At 48.6% G+C, this 19,263-nt stretch overlaps 4 protein-coding genes across 4 annotated transcripts in view; 2 read left to right on the forward strand and 2 right to left on the reverse strand.

Moving 5' to 3' along the window:
• The first annotated feature begins 953 nt into the window (after positions 1-953).
• On the forward strand, positions 954-7,442 carry LOC106607200 (retinol dehydrogenase 8). The gene is made up of 5 exons (XM_082976575.1): positions 954-1,691; positions 1,828-1,989; positions 6,256-6,435; positions 6,552-6,764; positions 7,348-7,442. The coding sequence occupies exons 1-4, from the start codon at positions 1,601-1,603 to the stop codon at positions 6,647-6,649; spliced, it is 531 nt and encodes a 176-aa protein (XP_082832701.1). The 5' UTR covers positions 954-1,600; the 3' UTR covers positions 6,650-6,764; positions 7,348-7,442.
• Positions 6,817-9,999, forward strand: LOC145850298 (uncharacterized). The gene is made up of 3 exons (XM_082976149.1): positions 6,817-6,856; positions 7,348-8,441; positions 8,581-9,999. The coding sequence occupies exons 1-3, from the start codon at positions 6,817-6,819 to the stop codon at positions 8,794-8,796; spliced, it is 1,350 nt and encodes a 449-aa protein (XP_082832275.1). The 3' UTR covers positions 8,797-9,999.
• A 3-nt stretch (positions 10,000-10,002) lies between these two features.
• Positions 10,003-11,469, reverse strand: mfap4 (microfibrillar-associated protein 4). Its single transcript, NM_001141245.1, is given in 5 exon segments — positions 10,003-10,361; positions 10,504-10,671; positions 10,816-10,912; positions 11,128-11,331; positions 11,415-11,469. Coding segments are annotated over 5 exon segments (723 nt in total). The 5' UTR covers positions 11,421-11,469; the 3' UTR covers positions 10,003-10,113.
• A 404-nt stretch (positions 11,470-11,873) lies between these two features.
• The window catches only part of LOC106607201 (uncharacterized), a 52,344-nt gene continuing 44,954 nt past the window's right edge, over positions 11,874-19,263 (reverse strand). The window contains exons 20-27 of the mRNA XM_045720475.2: positions 18,622-19,157; positions 18,047-18,519; positions 17,661-17,886; positions 17,285-17,544; positions 16,746-17,050; positions 16,402-16,549; positions 16,172-16,269; positions 11,874-16,035 (exon numbers count right to left, since the gene is read on the reverse strand). Of these exons, the coding sequence (XP_045576431.2) occupies positions 14,545-16,035; positions 16,172-16,269; positions 16,402-16,549; positions 16,746-17,050; positions 17,285-17,544; positions 17,661-17,886; positions 18,047-18,519; positions 18,622-19,157 (3,537 nt within the window). The 3' untranslated portion in view covers positions 11,874-14,544. The remainder of the gene's footprint in view (positions 16,036-16,171; positions 16,270-16,401; positions 16,550-16,745; positions 17,051-17,284; positions 17,545-17,660; positions 17,887-18,046; positions 18,520-18,621; positions 19,158-19,263) is intronic.

The raw sequence follows: 19,263 nt of genomic DNA on the forward strand, positions 1-19,263 counted from the left end.
TCATTTAGCTGTGTTGTGGGTATTTGTGATGCATCTAGTTGCTTGGAAAATGGCTGTGTGGTTATTTGTGTCTATGTACTCTCCTAACATAATCTAATGTTTTGCTTTCGATGTGAAGCCTTTTTGAAATCGGACAACGTGGTTCGATTCAGGAGAAGTGTATCTATAAAATGGTGTAAAATAGTCCTATGTTTGAGAAATTGAAATAATTAGATTTGTGGTTTTGAATTTGGCGCTCTGATTTTTCACTGGCTATTGTCAAACTCGGGATTGGTGTCGTGTTAACCGGCACATGGGGCACTTCAGATAGCAGCACCAAGCAACCTTTTTTTTTAGTCATTGTAAGCAACGCAGCTGGCAACTTCTTCAACTTTGTGTTGCAGCCTTTTAGGCTGACCAGAACTTGCATAACTTTCACTATTACATTATAATTAAGCAATAAGGCTAGAGGGGGTGTGGTATATGGCTGTTCTTATTACTTGCGACGCAACACGGAGTGCCTGGACACGTCCATTAGCAGTGATAAATTGGCAATATACCACAACCCCCGAGGTGCCTTATTGTTATTACAATCTGGTTACGAACATAATTAGAGAGGTAAAAACAAATGTTTTGTCATACCCATGGTATATGTCTTATATACCACGGCTGTCAGCCAATCAGCGTTCAGGGCTCGAACCACCCAGTTTATAATATGATGTAATGTTTCATCATGGGTAGCATGTGTGTATGCTATGTAGTTAAATATTTATATTAGAAATGTATTTAGATTTGTAAAGAGTTGCAGACCGTTGTCATTAAATAATTTGCATTTGTAAAGCCCAGCAAAAATACTTAAGTGATTGAAATTAATTTAGGGGCCTGAGGGGAGGCTTTGTTACTGAAATCCACACAGCCATCTATATAATGAACTTGACCCTTTAGAGTGAAATTAAGTAATCAGCAGGCTACTGACATTTGAATGAAGTGGGGCAAGCAGCGACCCCACTTCGGTAAGGCTGTACAGCATAGATGGGTTAGCTGACAACGTCACGAAAACGATGTGCGCGCTTCCATGTTGCGTGTTGTTGTGATTCTGGATGGCCAGATTGCTAGCAAAACTGACAAGAAACTGCCATGTGGGGAATCGGAAGTGGCTCTTTTCATCTTGTTCTTTATACCATCTCTTGTTTTGAGGTGTTTTGATTGATTTCATGTCAATGCTAATAGGGCTAAAATTCGCTAGCTAGCTAACCACCAACTGTAACGATGTATTTGAGAGACAACTGCAAATTGATTTATGTTTTCAACAAATATTGTAAACGAAATATAGTTTACATGTTGTCAACAAAAGCCAACCACGTCAGTTTTGCCCCATAGTTGCGCACGTTTCGGTTTTGTTGCTAAATAGCCAAACCGTCTATGGAGCCAATGCGTTCCCAGGATAGACACATAGGATTAGCCTTCTGATCTTTGATCAAGGCACCTGCTTCACACACTGGCCGTGACCGCAAGGTTGACTGGTCACTAAGGTCCATGCATTCCAACTGCAAAGGACTCTGGGAGAGTTGCAGAGAACACAGTTTCAATCAGGAGCAACTGTAGCTGCTGTGAGGTATCGATGGGGACCAGGAGGGTGCTGGTGACAGGCTGTTCCTCTGGGATCTGGGTGGCTGTGGCTGTACGACTGGCCAAGGAGAAGGGATTCAAAGGTCAGAGAGGCACTGAACCCTTAATTGTAAAACATTGTGGTTTTCATAAATGAAATTGACAGTTTGACACGCTCAACCCCATCAGTTGAGATGCAATGCAAGGGTTGTTAAGTTGCAGTGTGTCTGTGTGAGGCAGTGGTTGCCACCATGAGGGACCTAGAGAAGCGGGAACGCCTGGAGAGAGTGGCTGGGGACACCCTGAACAGATCCCTGGAGATCAGACAGCTGGATGCCTGCTGTGAAGACTCCATCAGAGAGTGTGTGGACAGCCTGCAAGACCAACGGGTGGATGTACTCGGTCAATATTAGGCTTCCGCTCATGTGCGCTCGCACGCACATAACACACATTCATACTGACTCTACACGCACATAAACACACACACATTCATACTGACTCTACACGCACATAACACACACACATTCATACTGACTCTACACGCACATAAACACACACACATTCATACTGACTCTACACGCACATAACACACACACATTCATACTGACTCTACACGCACATAACACACACATTCATACTGACTCTACATGCACATAACACACACACATTCATACTGACTCTACACGCACACACACTCACATGCAATAATCATATATGCTGCTGCTACTCTGTTTATCAAATGTCCTGATACCTTACCTCTAGTCACCTTACCCCTATACATATCTAACCCTACCACTCCAATATCCCTGCAATTTGTAAATATGGTTTTGGCACTGAGCCAGGAACTGACCCTGTATACAGCCTACTGACCCTGGAACTGACCCTGTATACAGCCTACTGACCCTGGAACTGACCCTGTAAACAGCCTACTGACCCTGTATACAGCCTACTGACCCTGGAACTGACCCTGTATACAGCCTACTGACCCTGGAACTGACCCTGTTTCCAGCCTACTGACCCTGGAACTGACCCTGTATACAGCCTACTGACCCTGGAACTTACCCTGTATACAACCTACTGACCCTGGAACTGACCCTGTATACAGCCTACTGACCCTGGAACTGACCCTGTATACAGCCTACTGACCCTGGAACTTACCCTGTATACAGCCTACTGACCCTGGAACGTACCCTGTTTCCAGCCTACTGACCCTGGAACTGACCCTGTATACAGCCTACTGACCCTGGAACTGACCCTGTATATAGCCTACTGACCCTGGAATTTACCCTGTATACAGCCTACTGACCCTGGAACTGACCCTGTATACAGCCTACTGACCCTGGAACTGACCCTGTATACAGCCTACTGACCCTGGAACTGACCCTGTATATAGCCTACTGACCCTGGAACTTACCCTGTATACAGCCTACTGACCCTGGAACTGACCCTGTATACAGCCTACTGACCCTGGAACTGACCCTGTATATAGCCTACTGACCCTGTATACAGCATACTGACCCTGGAACTGACCCTGTATACAACCTACTGACCCTGGAACTGACCCTGTATACAGTCTACTGACCCTGGAACTGACCCTGTATACAGTCTACTGACCCTGGAACTGACCCTGTATACAGTCTACTGACCCTGGAACTGACCCTGTATACAGCCTACTGACCCTGGAACTGACCCTGTATACAGCCTACTGACCCTGGAACTGACCCTGTATACAGCCTACTGACCCTGGAACTGACCCTGTATACAGCCTACTGACCCTGGAACTGACCCTGTATACAGCCTACTGACCCTGGAACTGACCCTGTATATAGCCTACTGACCCTGGAACTGACCCTGTATACAGCCTACTGACCCTGGAACTGACCCTGTATACAGCCTACTGACCCTGGAACTGACCCTGTATACAGCCTACTGACCCTGGAACTGACCCTGTATACAGCCTACTGACCCTGGAACTGACCCTGTATACAACCTACTGACCCTGGAACTGACCCTGTATACAGCCTACTGACCCTGGAACAGACCCTGTATACAGCCTACTGACCCTGGAACTGACCGTGTATACAGCCTACTGACCCTGGAACTGACCCTGTATACAGCCTACTGACCCTGGAACTAACCCTGTATATAGCCTACTGACCCTGGAACTGACCCTGTATACAGCCTACTGACCCTGGAACTTACCCTTATTACAACCTACTGACCCTGGAACTGACCCTGTATACAGCCTACTTACCCTGGAACTGACCCTGTATACAGCCTACTGACCCTGGAACTGACCCTGTATACAGCCTACTGACCCTGGAACTGACCCTGTATACAGCCTACTGACCCTGGAACTGACCCTGTATACAGCCTACTGACCCTGGAACTGACCCTGTATATAGCCTACTGACCCTGGAACTGACCCTGTATACAGCCTACTGACCCTGGAACTGACCCTGTATACAGCCTACTGACCCTGGAACTGACCCTGTATACAGTCTACTGACCCTGGAACTGACCCTGTATACAGTCTACTGACCCTGGAACTGACCCTGTATACAGCCTACTGACCCTGGAACTTACCCTGTATACAGTCTACTGACCCTGGAACTGACCCTGTATACAGTCTACTGACCCTGGAACTGACCCTGTATACAGCCTACTGACCCTGGAACTTACCCTGTATACAGCCTACTGACCCTGGAACTGACCCTGTATACAGTCTACTGACCCTGGAACTGACCCTGTATACAGCCTACTGACCCTGGAACTTACCCTGTATACAGTCTACTGACCCTGGAACTGACCCTGTATACAGTCTACTGACCCTGGAACTTACCCTGTATACAGTCTACTGACCCTGGAACTGACCCTGTATATAGCCTACTGACCCTGGAACTGACCCTGTATACAGCCTACTTACTTTTTTGTGTTCTTCTTATTTCTATTTTTTGTGCATTTTTGTTCTACTTGACTTTTTCTTTTAATGTTATCCTCTATGTGACCGGCGGGACGAATTCGTCCCACCTACGTAACATCCACTGCCAGCCTGTGGCGCGATTTTCAAAATCTTCAAAATCCTATTACTTCAATTTCTCAAACATATGACTATTTTACAGCCATTTAAAGATAAGACTCTCGTTAATCTAACCACACTGTCCGATTTCAAAAAGGCTTTACAACGAAAGCAAAACATTAGATTATGTCAGCAGAGTACCAAGCCAGAAATAATCAGACACCCATTTTTCAAGCCAGCATATAATGTCACCAAAACCCAGAAGACAGCTAAATGCAGCACTCACCTTTGATGATCTTCATCAGATGACAACCCTAGGACATTATGTTATACAATACATGCATGTTTTGTTCAATCAAGTTCATATTTATATCAAAAACCAGCTTTTTACATTAGCATGTGACGTTCAGAACTAGCATACCCCCCGCAAACTTACGGGGAATTCGCTAACATTTTACTAAATTACTCACGATAAACGTTCACAAAAAGCATAACAATTATTTTAAGAATTATAGATACAGACCTCCTCTATGCACTCGATATGTCCGATTTTAAAATAGCTTTTTGGTGAAAGCACATTTTGCAATATTCTAAGTATATAGCCCAGGCATCACGGGCTCGCTATTTAGACACCCGGCAAGTTTAGCACTCACCATAATCATATTTACTATTATAAAAATGTCATTACCTTTTGTTGTCTTCGTCAGAATGCACACCCAGGACGTCTACTTCAATAACAAATGTTGGTTTGGTCCAAAATAATCCATCGTTATATCCGAATAGCGGCGTTTTGTTCGTGCGTTCCAGACACTATCCGAAATAGTAAAGAAGTGTCGCGCGCTTGGCGCAATTCCTGACAATAAAATTCAAAGTATTCAATTGCCGTACGTCGAAGCATGTCAACCGCTGTTTAAAATCAATTTTTACGTCATTTTTCTCGTAGAAAAGCGGTAAAATTCCGACAGGGAATCTCCTTTTCGGCAAACAGAGGAAAAAATCCCAAAGGCGGGGGCGGTCGGGGTCACGCGCATAAGCTAGTGTCTCTTGATGGGCCACTTGAGAAAGGCGATAATGTGTTTCAGCCTGGGGCTGGAATGACGACATTCTGTTTTTTCCCGGGCTATGAGAGCCTATGGACGACGTGGGAAGTGTCACGTTAGAGCAGAGATCCTTAGTAAATGATAGAGATGGCAAAGAAGTTCCAGAAATGGTCAGACAGGCCACTTCCTGTAAAGGAATCTCTCAGGTTTTGACCTGCCATTTGAGTTCTGTTATACTCACAGACACCATTCAAACAGTTTTAGAAAATTTAGGGTGTTTTCTATCCATATGTAATAAGTATATGCATATTCTAGTTACTGAGTAGGAGTGGTAACCAGATTAAATCGGGTATGTTTTTTATCCAGCCGTGTCAATGCTGCCCCCTAGCCCTAACAGGTTTTAAAGTACTTCTGATATTGATTACCGCATTGTTGGCATTTACTGCATTTTTGGCATTTCACTGTACTAGTGCACGCGGCATGATAAAAACTTGAACCACACTCCAATATAAACTGACTTGTAGTGTACACAGTACACCATGAGTGATAACACGTTGTCATCCATAATGAGGGAACAGGGTGTGACATGGCGTTATCTGTCACCCTCAGTGAGTAACGCAGGTGTAGACATGATTGGGCCGTTGGAGTGCCATAGTGTGTCTGACGGGCAGGGGCTCTTCGACACCAACTTCTTTGGCTTGGTGCTGCTGGTGAAGGAGGTCCTGCCAGATATGAAGCGACGTCGAAGCGGACATATTGTGGTGATGAGCAGCATCATGGGCATTCAGGGTGAGTAGTCAGTACATAAATGCAGCTTCAGAAGTAAATAAGATGTTTACTTCCTAAACTTATCCCTGTAGAATCGTACATTAAAACAAATGAATGGATTGTATTTGTATTGGTAGGGCTACTCTTCAATGATGTCTACTCTGCTTCAAAGTTTGCTGTGGAGGGGTTCTGTGAGAGTCTAGCAGTACAAGCCATGAAGTTCAGTGTGAAGTGAGTCTACATTAAAGGAGATCCATCCACATCCCTTCACATGAGTCATGCAGCAGTAGCTAAACCAACACTCGGCAGTAATAAGACTTTGCCCTAATGCCACGACAGTGAACCCGCAGGTAATGTTTTCATGTAGATGATTAGCCTGAGATAGGGAATAGCGGATTGTACATGCCCTTGCAAGCAGGAGGATCCCCTCAGTTAAACAGTGGTCCTTTATCTCTCCCTGCTTTGTCCATCTGTCCCTCTCCCTGCTCTGTCCTTCTCCCTGCTCTGTCCATCTGTCCCTCTCCCTGCTCTGTCCTTCTCCCTGCTCTGTCCATCTGTCCTTCTCCCTGCTCTGTCCATCTGTCCCTCTCCCTGCTCTGTCCTTCTCCCTGCTCTGTCCATCTGTCCCTCTCCCTGCTCTGTCCTTCTCCCTGCTCTGTCCATCTGTCCCTCTCCCTGCTCTGTCCTTCTCCCTGCTCTGTCCATCTGTCCCTCTCCCTGCTCTGTCCTTCTCCCTGCTCTGTCCATCTGTCCCTCTCCCTGCTCTGTCCTTCTCCATGCTCTGTCCATCTGTCCCTCTCCCTGCTGTCCTTCTCCCTGCTCTGTTTATCTGTCCCTCTCCCTGCTCTGTCCTTCTCCCTGCTCTGTCCATCTGTCCTTCTCCCTGCTCTGTCCATCTGTCCCTCTCCCTGCTCTGTCCTTCTCCCTGCTCAGTCCATCTGTCCTTCTCCCTGCTCTGTCCTTCTCCCTGCTCTGTCCATCTGTCCTTCTCCCTGCTCTGTCCTTCTCCCTGCTCTGTCCATCTGTCCTTCTCCCTGCTCTGTCCTTCTCCCTGCTCTGTCCATCTGTCCTTCTCCCTGCTCTGTCCTTCTCCCTGCTCTGTCCATCTGTCCTTCTCCCTGCTCTGTCTATCTGTCCTTCTCCCTGCTCTGTCCTTCTCTCTGCTCTGTTCATCTGTCCTTCTCCCTGCTGTCCTTCTCCCTGCTCTGTCCTTCTCCCTGCTCAGTCCATCTGTCCTTCTCCCTGCTCTGTCCTTCTCCCTGCTCTGTCCATCTGTCCTTCTCCCTGCTGTCCTTCTCCCTGCTCTGTCCATCTGTCCCTCTCCCTGCTCTGTCCTTCTCCCTGCTCTGTCCATCTGTCCTTCTCCCTGCTGTCCTTCTCCCTGCTCTGTCCATCTGTCCCTCTCCTTGCTCTGTCCTTCTCCCTGCTCAGTCCATCTGTCTTTCTCCCTGCTCTGTCCTTCTCCCTGCTCTGTCCATCTGTCCTTCTCCCTGCTCTGTCCATCTGTCCTTCTCCCTGCCGGGTTTCTCCCTGCTCTGTCCTTCTCCCTGCTCTGTCCATCTGTCCTTCTCCCTGCTCTGTCCATCTGTCCTTCTCCCTGCTGTCCTTCTCCCTGCTCTGTCCATCTGTCCCTCTCCCTGCTCTGTCCTTCTCCCTGCTCAGTCCATCTGTCTTTCTCCCTGCTCTGTCCTTCTCCCTGCTCTGTCCATCTGTCCTTCTCCCTGCTCTGTCCATCTGTCCTTCTCCCTGCCGGGTTTCTCCCTGCTCTGTTCATCTGTCCCTCTCCCTGCTCTGTCCTTCTCCCTGCTCTGTCCATCTGTCCCTCTCCCTGCTCTGTCCATCTGTCCTTCCACTCTGAGGAAGGTCCGGTGGGGACAGAGTTTGAGAGGAAGGTGTACGATGACGCTGAGAAGATGGACCTCGCGGGGGCAGACGAGGAGACTGCTAGGATCTTCCGTGAGATCTACCTGCCCTGCTCTAGGAAGGTGTTCAACTCTCTCGCACAGACACCCGAGGAAATAGCAGAGGTAACACTCTGTTATGTCACTATCTTATATTTTGTGACTACTATCCTAGTATTATTTGGTATGCAGTGTCAACATCTCATCCTTTGGTGGCTAAATGTTGAACAGAATATACTAATCGCTCTACTCTACTCTCTTGCAGCAAACACTTCAACTGATCACAGCGAAGGAGCCTCCGTTTCGCCACCAGACCAACCGGGTGTACATGCCCATGACTGCCCTGAAGCACGCAGACCCTACCGGTCGTCTACCCCTGGACACCTTTTATAAGCTGCTATTCAAGCATGACAGTCTATTCACTGCCAGTCTGGGGCTGCTGCGCATGTTGCAAAAGAGGATGGGGAAGAGCTCCAATTGAGCAGAAGGTTGGAGAGACAGAGTTAATATCCTGGTGAGGAGAGACAGGAGGATAGAGAGAGCAGAAGGTTGGAGAGACAGAGTTAATATCCTAGTGAGGAGAGATAGGAGGATAGAGAGAGCAGAAGGTTGAAGAGACAGAGTTAATATCCTAGTGAGTAGAGATAGGAGGATAGAGAGAGCAGAAGGTTGAAGAGACAGAGTTAATATCCTAGTGAGTAGAGATAGGAGGATAGAGAGAGCAGAAGGTTGGAGAGACAGAGTTAATATCCTAGTGAGTAGAGATAGGAGGATAGAGAGAGCAGAAGGTTGAAGAGACAGAGTTAATATCCTAGTGAGTAGAGATAGGAGGATAGAGAAAGCAGAAGGTTGGAGAGACAGAGTTAATATCCTAGTGAGGAGAGATAGGAGGATAGAGAGAGCAGAAGGTTGGAGAGACCGAGTTAATATCCTAGTGAGGAGAGATAGGAGGATAGAGAGAGCAGAAGGTTGGAGAGACAGAGTTAATATCCTAGTGAGGAGAGATAGGAGGATAGAGAGAGCAGAAGGTTGGAGAGACCGAGTTAATATCCTAGTGAGGAGAGATAGGAGGATAGAGAGAGCAGAAGGCGTGAGCCACTCTGCAGTGGACAAGCCCCCTTCTCTTCTCTGCTAGTCATGTTTGTGTATAGAAACAACAAAAGAGTACTGTTGAGGCCTTCCTGATAGATCGTTAGTAAAAGGCCCACGCCGCAGACCAGAACCCTTCCTTATGAACATTCATAACCACTCCTTAAACTATCAATGACTGTGCTCAACAAAGATGAGACAAGTTAAGGGTTGATGTTTGTGGGCCTCTAATCAAACCCAGTAACCTAGCCATACGGACAAAAATTTCATTGTGATTATGAATAGTTTTATGACGGGGAAGAGCAGTTGTTGTGAAAGAGCTCTTTGTTTTATTGTTGTGATTTAAATTGTTTTGTAAGAAAGTACTTATATTATTTTTCTTACCAACACAATTGATTTATTGCATGCAGGTCTCAATATGTGACAGTTTTTATAAGGTTTAGAGCAAAAAACAAAAGTGTGTCTCAGACCAATCTGGACTCCTTCTGTTCCTTCAGCTTTTAGAGGATATTGGTGCGTTACTACTGTATTTTAACAGTGTAATGAAGGTTTATGGTAAGACTGGCAACACTTCAATAAAACCAGGCAAAACTTTTTTCCCTTCAATTTATTAGCTTTAAAATGTTTAAACTTCAGTGGCTTTCCAAATATTTTCATAATTTGGAAGGTAATATTTGAGTGCAAAGTATGAGTATGCTTGGTTCTGAACTTATTCCACAGGCCTTATCTTCATTTCAATGGCTTTTAAAGAGTATTTATAACCTTTCCAATACACCCAGTTGATACCAATGCCATAGATTGAGTCGCCCCACAGATATACCCCGTTGGGATTGACACTGTGGCATTCTCCATACCACCATCCTCCTAGATAGGATTTAGCACAGTTTGTAACGTGAGTGTCCTGGTCTTTGTCGAAGGTGGAGAACTTCAGCCCATTGTGTTCATCCATAGATTTTCCTGAAATGCAGAAGGGATTGTTCCACATTTCCATTTACAGTATAACTTTCTTCATACTGTATCGACCAAGTAGTCCTTTCAGATTTGTAATACTGTTATTTCACGGGAAAGGAGGAGAAATTGAAGTGTTCTTTAGACTCACCGGCACCTCCATCTTTGAAGCCACTTAAATGCAGCTTGTATCCTTCATGCTCAGAGTCGACAGAGAACGAGGAGTACTGGACGTGGACTTTAGCCCCTTCAAAGTCCTCCAGGTCCACTCTCAACTCATACTTCTTCCTCTGAGTGAGGAGATGGATGTTTTCTAGACCTGAGGGAGAGCACAAGGTGTTGGTGGAGAACATAACAAGAGGTGAGTACTAAAGATAGTAATAATACACATTAACAGACATTTCATATATTTTTGTATCTCAGCATAGACATTTCAAATGTGTCCAGTGCGTCGTGCTCTTACCTAACCAGTACTCTCCAGATGCCTGCCCAAACCCACTCCTGTATTGGTCCCATCCACGGTAAAAGTTCACTGTCCCATCCTTTCTCTTCTGGATCACCTGGAATAGAGGGGCATTTTGAGATTTTCCACAGAAATATGACATGTTCCACACAAGGGGAATTTTTATCCATCTCTCCGGGTTGATAACATTCTCTACTTCAAATGTTAATTGCGCAAACAACAACATGGATTGAGCCCTGAGGTAGTGATCGTGAAACAAACTTTGATGAATCTCAAAAGACTATAAACACAAGGTCTAGTCACTGTACACACTGTCCATTTCCCCCCCTCAGGTTGGTCCTCACAGCCCATGTCACAGTAGACCTGGATGGGGGAGGTTGTTCCTGCAGGGTAGATGGTGTACACTCCACTGTGTCCAAAGCCCCTTCTATAGACATCAGCACAATCCACTGGCGTGATATCATATGGTAGAGTATTGACTGCCACTGGGAGTAGTAGAATGAGCACATCCAAAGCCTGCAATAAATGTCAACTTTAACTTAAAGACATTATTATAGAATAGTAATCCCCCACCCCCTATTCAAGGTAACCAATCTCACCTTCATTATGATCCTTCCTCGCTCTGAGAGTAACGTTGAACTGGAGGAAACTGGTGAATAGCAAGGTCTTTGGAAGTTCAGTTTTATACCATTTAAAGAACATGCCTGTCCCTCCTTGTAGGCTGGTTTACTTTTGTGCAATTGTGACAGAGTGGAAATCCACTGCAATTACAACAGAGTGGAAATTCCACCCGACATGGGCACGAACTCACAACTCTCAGCGCCGTAACAACGTACTCAAGAAGCACTGTCAATACCACTGACCCAGAAATGCTAAGGCTTTTCTAAATCCAGGGAAACTCAGGAAGGCCATAGCGATGCCTTTTAACCATCCACTAAAACGGCAATCAACACCATATTCTACATTTGAAACGATTTGCTCTATTCACATGCAATACTTAATAAGTAGTACATTATTATAAGTCAAATATAAATGTGTGAAAATAAGATACACAGAAATGTAGTTCCCTACAGTTTTTATTAGAAGTGACTTACTTTACAACTTTTGTCTGTAGAAAGAAACATTGTGGAACGGTTTTTTATGTACAATGATTTTTAAACTACTTTTAAACAAGTATAGGAATTAATAATAATGATAGAAAATATCTATGACTTCTAATAATACAAGACCAATAAAATATCAGTCACATCCTCAATTTTCACAATAATCCTAAAAGGAAGTACATTTTATTTTTGTCCTTTTTAGTACATAATCATTTTTAGAAACATAAGATGCATCTTAAACAAGTAAATCTACCCAGGACAAACATTATTTACAGACAGAAGTTGGGATATCTGAAATGTACAGACAGAGCATAGTAGTGTCGCCAGGAAAGGAAATCAAAGGACAACAAATAAACACTTCACTAAATGAACCCTGAACTGGAATCTGAACCTAGTATCAGTCCAACCCAGAAACCTCCCAGGTCTGACTGTACTGTAGTAGCTGGTTATAGTGAACAGGCTTGGACCAGTAATGAAATCGAACAGGGGAGGATCTGATTGGCTCTCCCAGTAGTAAGTATCCTATCCAGGGAGCAGCAGTGGTCTGGTTGTGAGGGCTAGTTGGATCTCTGGGGAGTGACCTCCATAGTAAAGGGCTACAGTAGGGGGGTGCAGCACTACATAGTAGTGTTCTCTCCTTCCACGTCTTCTAACAAGTCCTATGTAAATGTCCTCTCTGTGGCTAGTGGGGTGCAAGCTGCTAACGACGCAGAGGAACGACGCAGGGGAACGCTCCTCTCCATGCTGTAGAACAGCACCTCCCTGAGGAGAGACAGAGCACTAACAGTCCCAACCCACCAGCCACGCCCTCACACTGACCGACTGACTGACGACTGACTGACTGACCACGACTGGAGCGCACCAGAGTTGGAATCAGTCCACAGACTGATCCGTAACTGAACCGCAGGAGAACATACCAACACCTCAATTACCAATGGAACCGCAAGAGAATGTGCTTCTATTGGCCAACACGACAGCTAGCCTGAGTCCCAGATCTATGTGTGCGTTCTTGCACGAATAACAATGGCAGCAATGGAGTCGGCAAGAGAGCACAAGCAGATGTGGGACTCAGGCTACACAAAAACAGGACCAGGGGTCAAAGAATAGAATAGAAGCAGTCAAAAACATGCTATCACACTGCCAGGCAACATGCAGGAATGTTTGCAGGTTAGTGGTAAAAGAATAGCAGCTGATAAACATAGCTTAGTACACCGAGGAGATGTTCCAAAAGGTAACCATGGTGTCAACACATATACAGTATATAAAAAAACACACATAACTGAGTTAAAACCAAAACTAAAGGGCAGTGAAAGGCTGATTTTAGAATTGGCATAATAATGCCTTCATCTGAATGAATGTTCAGAATGAGTGAAAACAAGCTGCATGACTGAAGTAGTGATGGCAGACTGGGGGGGGCAAACCCTTTATACCAGGACCAATGAGACTAATGACTAGGATGACTCGAGCCATGCCTGGGACTGACACGCAGACGGCCCGGGGGAGAACGTGGCTTAAGTCAATGGGAAGTTGAAACTTTAACACATCAATGTTTTTGTTGAGTTGTCTGTCTGACTGAACACTGGCCAATGAACGTACTGTAATGAATGTTTAGAGCCTTCCGGGCTCTGTGTGTGGATAAGCAGAGTGCCTCGTTGCAGTGTCAGAACCCCACCTCACGATCACCCTCCCCTCCCAACGCTCTGTCCCGTCAAGTGCTTCAGAGACGCCCATCATTCTACATTCTTACACATAATACTTCTACGGAATGTAATCAGTTCCTTTTTTTCCTAGTTCATCAAATCAGAACATAATATCACTAATGACAGCCAACTTAAAAGAGTACATATTTGTTCCCAAGCCAATCTGATCGTTTTACCTGTTGGCCTAAATAAATAACATCAGTCAAGAGAGGCGAGACCTCTTCCTCTTCCTGTCTGAAGCCCACGTCGATCTGCCTACAGAGTGTTAGACACTGGTGGTGGTGGTGGGCTGGGTGGAGAGTGACTGAATCACTAGTCGTCTTCCTTGTAACACCACTGGTCTCAGGTGAGCCCAGGACGTGTTCCATGTAACAGGTGAGTGTGAAACACTGTGTGAGAGGACAGGACAGAATGAGGCTGAGAAAACACCTGAAAAGGCAGTTCTGAGAAACACAAAAAAAACAATAAATAAAAATAAAGGAATTCCCTTCAACATTGTTGCTTTTTTCTTTCTTTTATCTACTTTTTTAAAAGTTTGTTAGTTTTTCAGGAGAGCATCCCTAAGTCTTTGAAATGAAAGACTTCGTTTTCTTCATATACTTTTTATAATAATAAAAAAACAAGTCCATCTGTGACAGAATAAGTCTTACTTCATTAAATTGTCTGTTCTTTTATATCCAGACAACACACATTTCCCTTTACTCTTTCTCTGCAAACAACACTAGCAGACGGTCCTCGTGATAAAACACAGTCAATCCAAATCCAATGGAAAACCTGGATCCAGGCTGACGCATAAACTCCAGACACACAGGCCTTTACAGCCAGTCGTCTCCTCTCTCCTCTCCCCCAGGCAGGTCTCTGTTAACCAGGTGTTAACCAGGTGTTAACCAGGTGTTAACCAGGTGTTAACCAGGTGCCTTGGGGGTTCATGCAAACACCTGCATCTTGCCGTTGGACTCCTGGACATGGGGGATCTGGGTTTGGGCAGGACCGGCCACCGCCGGGCTGGGGGTGGAGTCTGACCAATCAGACACACAGTGGGGGGAGGGGCTGGACCAGGGCTCGGGCGACTCTGGGGAGGGGGTCAGGTAGGGATGCTCGCTGGACAGGCGGAGGTAATGCTTGGGAGTGGCATCCAGGGCGGAGTAGCTGTGCTGGGAGGGCGGGGTGGGGTAGTCCTCCAAGCCTGCAGTGCTGCCACTGGCCTGGGGAGGAGGGGCCTGGGAGGCCTGTGGAGAGGTGGGCTGAGGGGCTGGCTGGGGCTGAGGAGGCTGCTGCTGCTGCTGGAAGAAGGCTGGAGGGGGCTGTGTCGTCTGGGGGGTGGGTGGGGAGGAGGTGCCCATGCGGAGGCTCTGCTGGCTGGCCATGGAGTGGTTGTGAAGCTGCTGCTGCTGCTCTGCGATGGAGGGCAGCTTGACGGGGCTGTGGGAGATGGGCGTGCTGGCGATGACAGGCGTGGGCTGCAGCATGGCCTGCTGGGCGCTGCGGTACAGGTTCTGCTGGTGCTGCTGGTGCTGCTGCATCATGAGGCTGTTCTGCTGCTGCTGCATGGGGCTCTGAGGGTGCATGCCCGCCTGGCTGCTGTGGACCAGGTTCACCACCTGTCCCCCGCACTGGGAGGAGGAGGGCATGCGGCTGTGCCAGTCGAAGGGCACGCTGACAGGGCTCACCAGGCCCATGTTGAGCCCCAGCTGGCCGGCGTTGAGCACGTAGCCGTGGGGGCCCTGGTTGACCTGGCTGGCCATGGACACGCGGCCCTGCATGGACATGCCTCCATCTCCCAGGTCGTTGAGCTGGGCCAGAGACACAGTGAAGGGGCCAGAGCCGTCCATCATGCTGCTGTGCACCATGGGAGTGCTGGGCACCGACATGGAGGAGTGGAAGAGCCCCGAGGAGGGCATGGCGACCGGGGAGCAGGGGTTGGTGATGTAGCCGGCGTTGTTGGCCCCTCCGCGGGGGGAGTCCAGGGAGTCGACGGGGGACAGGGTGACAGAGCTCTCCAGCAGGGCGCTCTGCATGTCCAGGGTCAGCTTCTTGTTGCGGGCCTTAGCTGAATCCTTGAGGTTCTGGGCATGCTGCCCTCCCAGACCTGAACCCTTTGCCCCGGGGCGGCGACTCTTCTTCCCCTGGGGGGTGTTCTTCAGGCCGGGCATGAAGGCGCTGGGGGGGCACATGAGGGGGGACAGGGTGTGTCCCCCGGCCAGGTGGTGTGGGGCCCCTCCGTGGCCCTGGGGGCTCCTCACTGTGTTGTACTCATCCAGCAGCTGAACGATGTCATGGTGCATTCTCTCCTGGGCGATGTCCCGAGGCAGACGGTCCATATGGTCGGTTATCTCCCTGTTAGCGAAGTGGGCCAGGAGGACCTTGACCGCCTCACAACTACCCTCACGCGCCGCCAGGAAGAGAGGTGTCTCCTCCTAATATACAGAGAGAGAGAGAGAGAGAAAGAGAGAGAGAATTAGACATGTTGGCTCCTCAATATCTCTATATATTCAAGGCTGTATGACTGTAGGTGGCTGACAGTTGTAGATATAGGTGGAGGGCCGTGTGTACCTTGAGGTCCTGCATGTCTTTGTTGGCTCCGTTCTTCAGCAGGGCCATGGTGGCCTCCACGTTGTTGACAGCAGCTGCCCAGTGCAGAGCAGATTTACCTGGGATGGGAGGAACACACCCTGTTGTTACTCATCCTGCCTCTTACCACGAAACACAGCATCACCATTCAACTGCATCAACTCTCTCTTCAACACACACACACTCACACACTAGTTTAGCCAATCACGTACCCAGTTCGTCGACAGCGTTGATGTCTGCGTGGCAGGTGATGAGTTCCTCCACCATGCCCTCTACGGCCAGGCGGGCAGCCAGGATCAGGGCGGTGGAGCCGTCGTACATACGAGAGTCCAGGTCTGTAGCCCGGGTTCGGATCAGAATCTAACCAGGTCAGACAGGGAGAAATAACATGTCAGTCTGGAAGATGACCCAGCAGTCTACTCAGCAAGTGGGCAACCGTAAGAAGTAGCAAAGTCAAGTCCTACATGTGTAATACTGTATAGAAAGACTGAGGAATACATTGAGTAAATATGAAGATATAACTTAAACATTAAGCATCTGAAAAGTGTGTGTTTACCTGGAAGACCCCCTGGGCGTCGGCGGCCACGGCGGCGTGTAGCGGCGTGCGCCCTGTGTTGTCCTGCGCGTTGGCGTCGGCCCCAGCGTCCAACAGCCGCTTGGCGGCGTCAGCGCGGGCGTAGCGGGCAGCCAGGTGAAGGGCGGTCTCTCCGGTGCGGTCCGTCTGGGCGACCAATGTGGCGCCCTGGTAGATGAGGTCAGAGATGATGTTGGCGGAACACTCCTCTGACTCCTCCTCCTCGGGGAGCTCGGGCTCCAGACCGCCTCCGCAGAACGACGCCAGCATCAGAGGGGTGAAACCGTCTGGAAGGGAGAAGGACGCGAGAGGCGAAGGGTCAGTCAATGTGTCAATCAAAACACAACGGACGGGAACAAGTCAAAGAGATCAAACGTAGCAACTATCAATAAACACTGGGAATACAAATCAGGAGGAGCGGTTTTAAAGGATAAACTACAGCCTTAAGGATTCCAGTCCAGACACATACAACACTGCACATGACACAACAACGCTCCCATGTGATTCATTTCAATACTGACCAGGTCCTCGGACGTTGACGTCCATGCAGTCCTGGTCGAACTCTCCCTGGGGCGGGGTGAGGGCCATGGAGGGGGGCATGCGGATGTCTGCAGCCGCTAGGTGGTGCTGGGTCCACTGTCTACAGTCTACAGTGTCTTCACTTTCTGACAGGATGCTGGGCTCCTCCACCTTCAGTCTCTTGGCCTCGGGGCAGTCTGTGTCCATCCACGAGTCACTGTGGTCGCCAAGCAGAGACTCCTCCACCGTCTTGGGCATGTATCTGGAGAGAGACAGGTAACACACAGTCACAATACCATAGTGGAGCAAATACATTGATTTGGAATCACCATAGGAGTGCTGGAAGTGTACTGAGGAGACAACAGAGTGACTACTCACTTCATGCCCAGTGCGTCCTGGCCTAAGGGTTCCCTGCGGTTCTTGTTGCTGCTGGGTTCCTTCTTGGGGAAGAAGCCCTCGGGGAACCACAGGGTGCTGTGTTCTCTCTTCCTGCGGCCAATCAGCACGCCCACCACCAGGATGACCAATAGGAACAGGGCTGCCACGCCCGCCAGCATCAGCTTGCCCCACTCTGGCATGTCCAAAGGGTCTTGGATCTTCTCACCTACATGATATAACAAGGACTTTACTATACAAGCTGTGGTTACAGTATTTGATGGAGAAATGACATATATATATATATATATATATAAATGTTTGTAACGTTATCTCCTGTTATGTTTAGATGCTGTATCCTGGTATAGTGTCAGTGGGATTCTACTCACTGCGGACTTCTTTGATGGGGTAGGGGAAGCGGAGCATCTCCACGGCTGACAGGGCTCCCAGGTAGTCTGCTGCGCTGTCTGCCGACGGGAAACAGTCAGACCGCTGGGAACACAGACGGTTGTCTATCTCCAGGTACACTATGGACCCAATGACCTCCTGGTGGGGCTGCAGCTCTCGTTTGAGGCGCGCCTCTCGGCGGGTGTAGGGTCGGATCATGGGCTCTCCGTTGTGGTCCAGGCGGAAGCGCAGGGTGGTTCTCAGGATGGCGCTGAGCTTCTGCAGGAAGGCAGGGGCCGTATTCACGAGTTCGTCCGGGGGTAGCAGGACCACCAGGACCAGCACCCCGTCAGCCAGGTTCTCTGGAACCTTCCCTGCACAGTCCAGACCGTCCCAGCCACACTCCTCTGAGTTACAGCCCTGGTCACAGCGGCCGTCAGCGTAGTGGTCGATGCAGTACGCCTCGTAGATGGGACTGGTGGAGACCGAGAGAGTTACAGAGATCAGTTTAGAGGGTTTCATATAGAGGGTAAGGTGAAAGAATGAGAGAACAGAATGCTGGCGGTGGAGTACTTACTTGCAGATTTTCTCCTTGTTCTTGCAGTCAAAGTTGTCGTAGAGGCAGTCGGCGTTGTTGCACGACTCGTCACACTGGCTGTTGTTGAAGACACGCCAGCAGCGCGGGTCGGTGCAGCGCGCCCACGGGTTCACCGCCAGCGAGCAGTCGCCCCCGTCCCAGCGGCAGGGGAATGTGTTGCACTCCTTGTCGCAGACACCATCGTTGGCCTTGCCGTGGCAGTCGGCCAGGGGGCAGGAGGGCGGCAGAGGGACCTCTATCAGCCTGGTGCTGCCCTGCTCGCAGCGCTTGCCCGCCCAGCCTTGGGCACACTGGCAGAGGAAGAAGGGGAAGCTGGTCTCCTCGGTGCAGAGGCCTCCGTTGCGGCACGACTGGGAGGAGCAGCCCTCGTTACTACGGTGCTGGCACTGGGGCCCGGCGTAGCCTGTCAGGCAGGTACAGTGGGCGCCCCGCGTGGTCAGAGCACAACTACCTCCATTATAGCAAGACAACTCCCGACATGACATGCTCCTCTCACAGTTGTTCCCAGCATAGCCCTGAGGAGGGAGAACAATCACATACAACGTCAGTGTGGGTAACAAACAGATGTGGTCCACTACAGGAAGTTAGCGTTGTAATAAATCCAGGGCTCTTTGACATATG

The sequence above is a fragment of the Salmo salar genome, chromosome 06, assembly GCF_965601325.2.
Source record: "Salmo salar chromosome 06, fSalSal1, whole genome shotgun sequence".
In the NCBI taxonomy this organism is placed as follows: Eukaryota; Metazoa; Chordata; class Actinopteri; order Salmoniformes; family Salmonidae; genus Salmo; species Salmo salar.

Coding starts and splice junctions, on each gene's coding strand:
- LOC106607200 (XM_082976575.1), top strand. CDS start 1,601: ATGGGGACCAGGAGGGTGCTGGTGACAGGCTGTTCCTCTGGGATCTGG. Junction 1,692..1,827: donor CAAGGAGAAGGGATTCAAAG/GTCAGAGAGGCA, acceptor TGTGTGAGGCAG/TGGTTGCCACCATGAGGGAC. Junction 6,436..6,551: donor CAGCATCATGGGCATTCAGG/GTGAGTAGTCAG, acceptor TTGTATTGGTAG/GGCTACTCTTCAATGATGTC.
- LOC145850298 (XM_082976149.1), top strand. CDS start 6,817: ATGCCCTTGCAAGCAGGAGGATCCCCTCAGTTAAACAGTG. Junction 6,857..7,347: donor ATCCCCTCAGTTAAACAGTG/GTCCTTTATCTC, acceptor CTCCCTGCTCAG/TCCATCTGTCCTTCTCCCTG. Junction 8,442..8,580: donor CACCCGAGGAAATAGCAGAG/GTAACACTCTGT, acceptor ACTCTCTTGCAG/CAAACACTTCAACTGATCAC.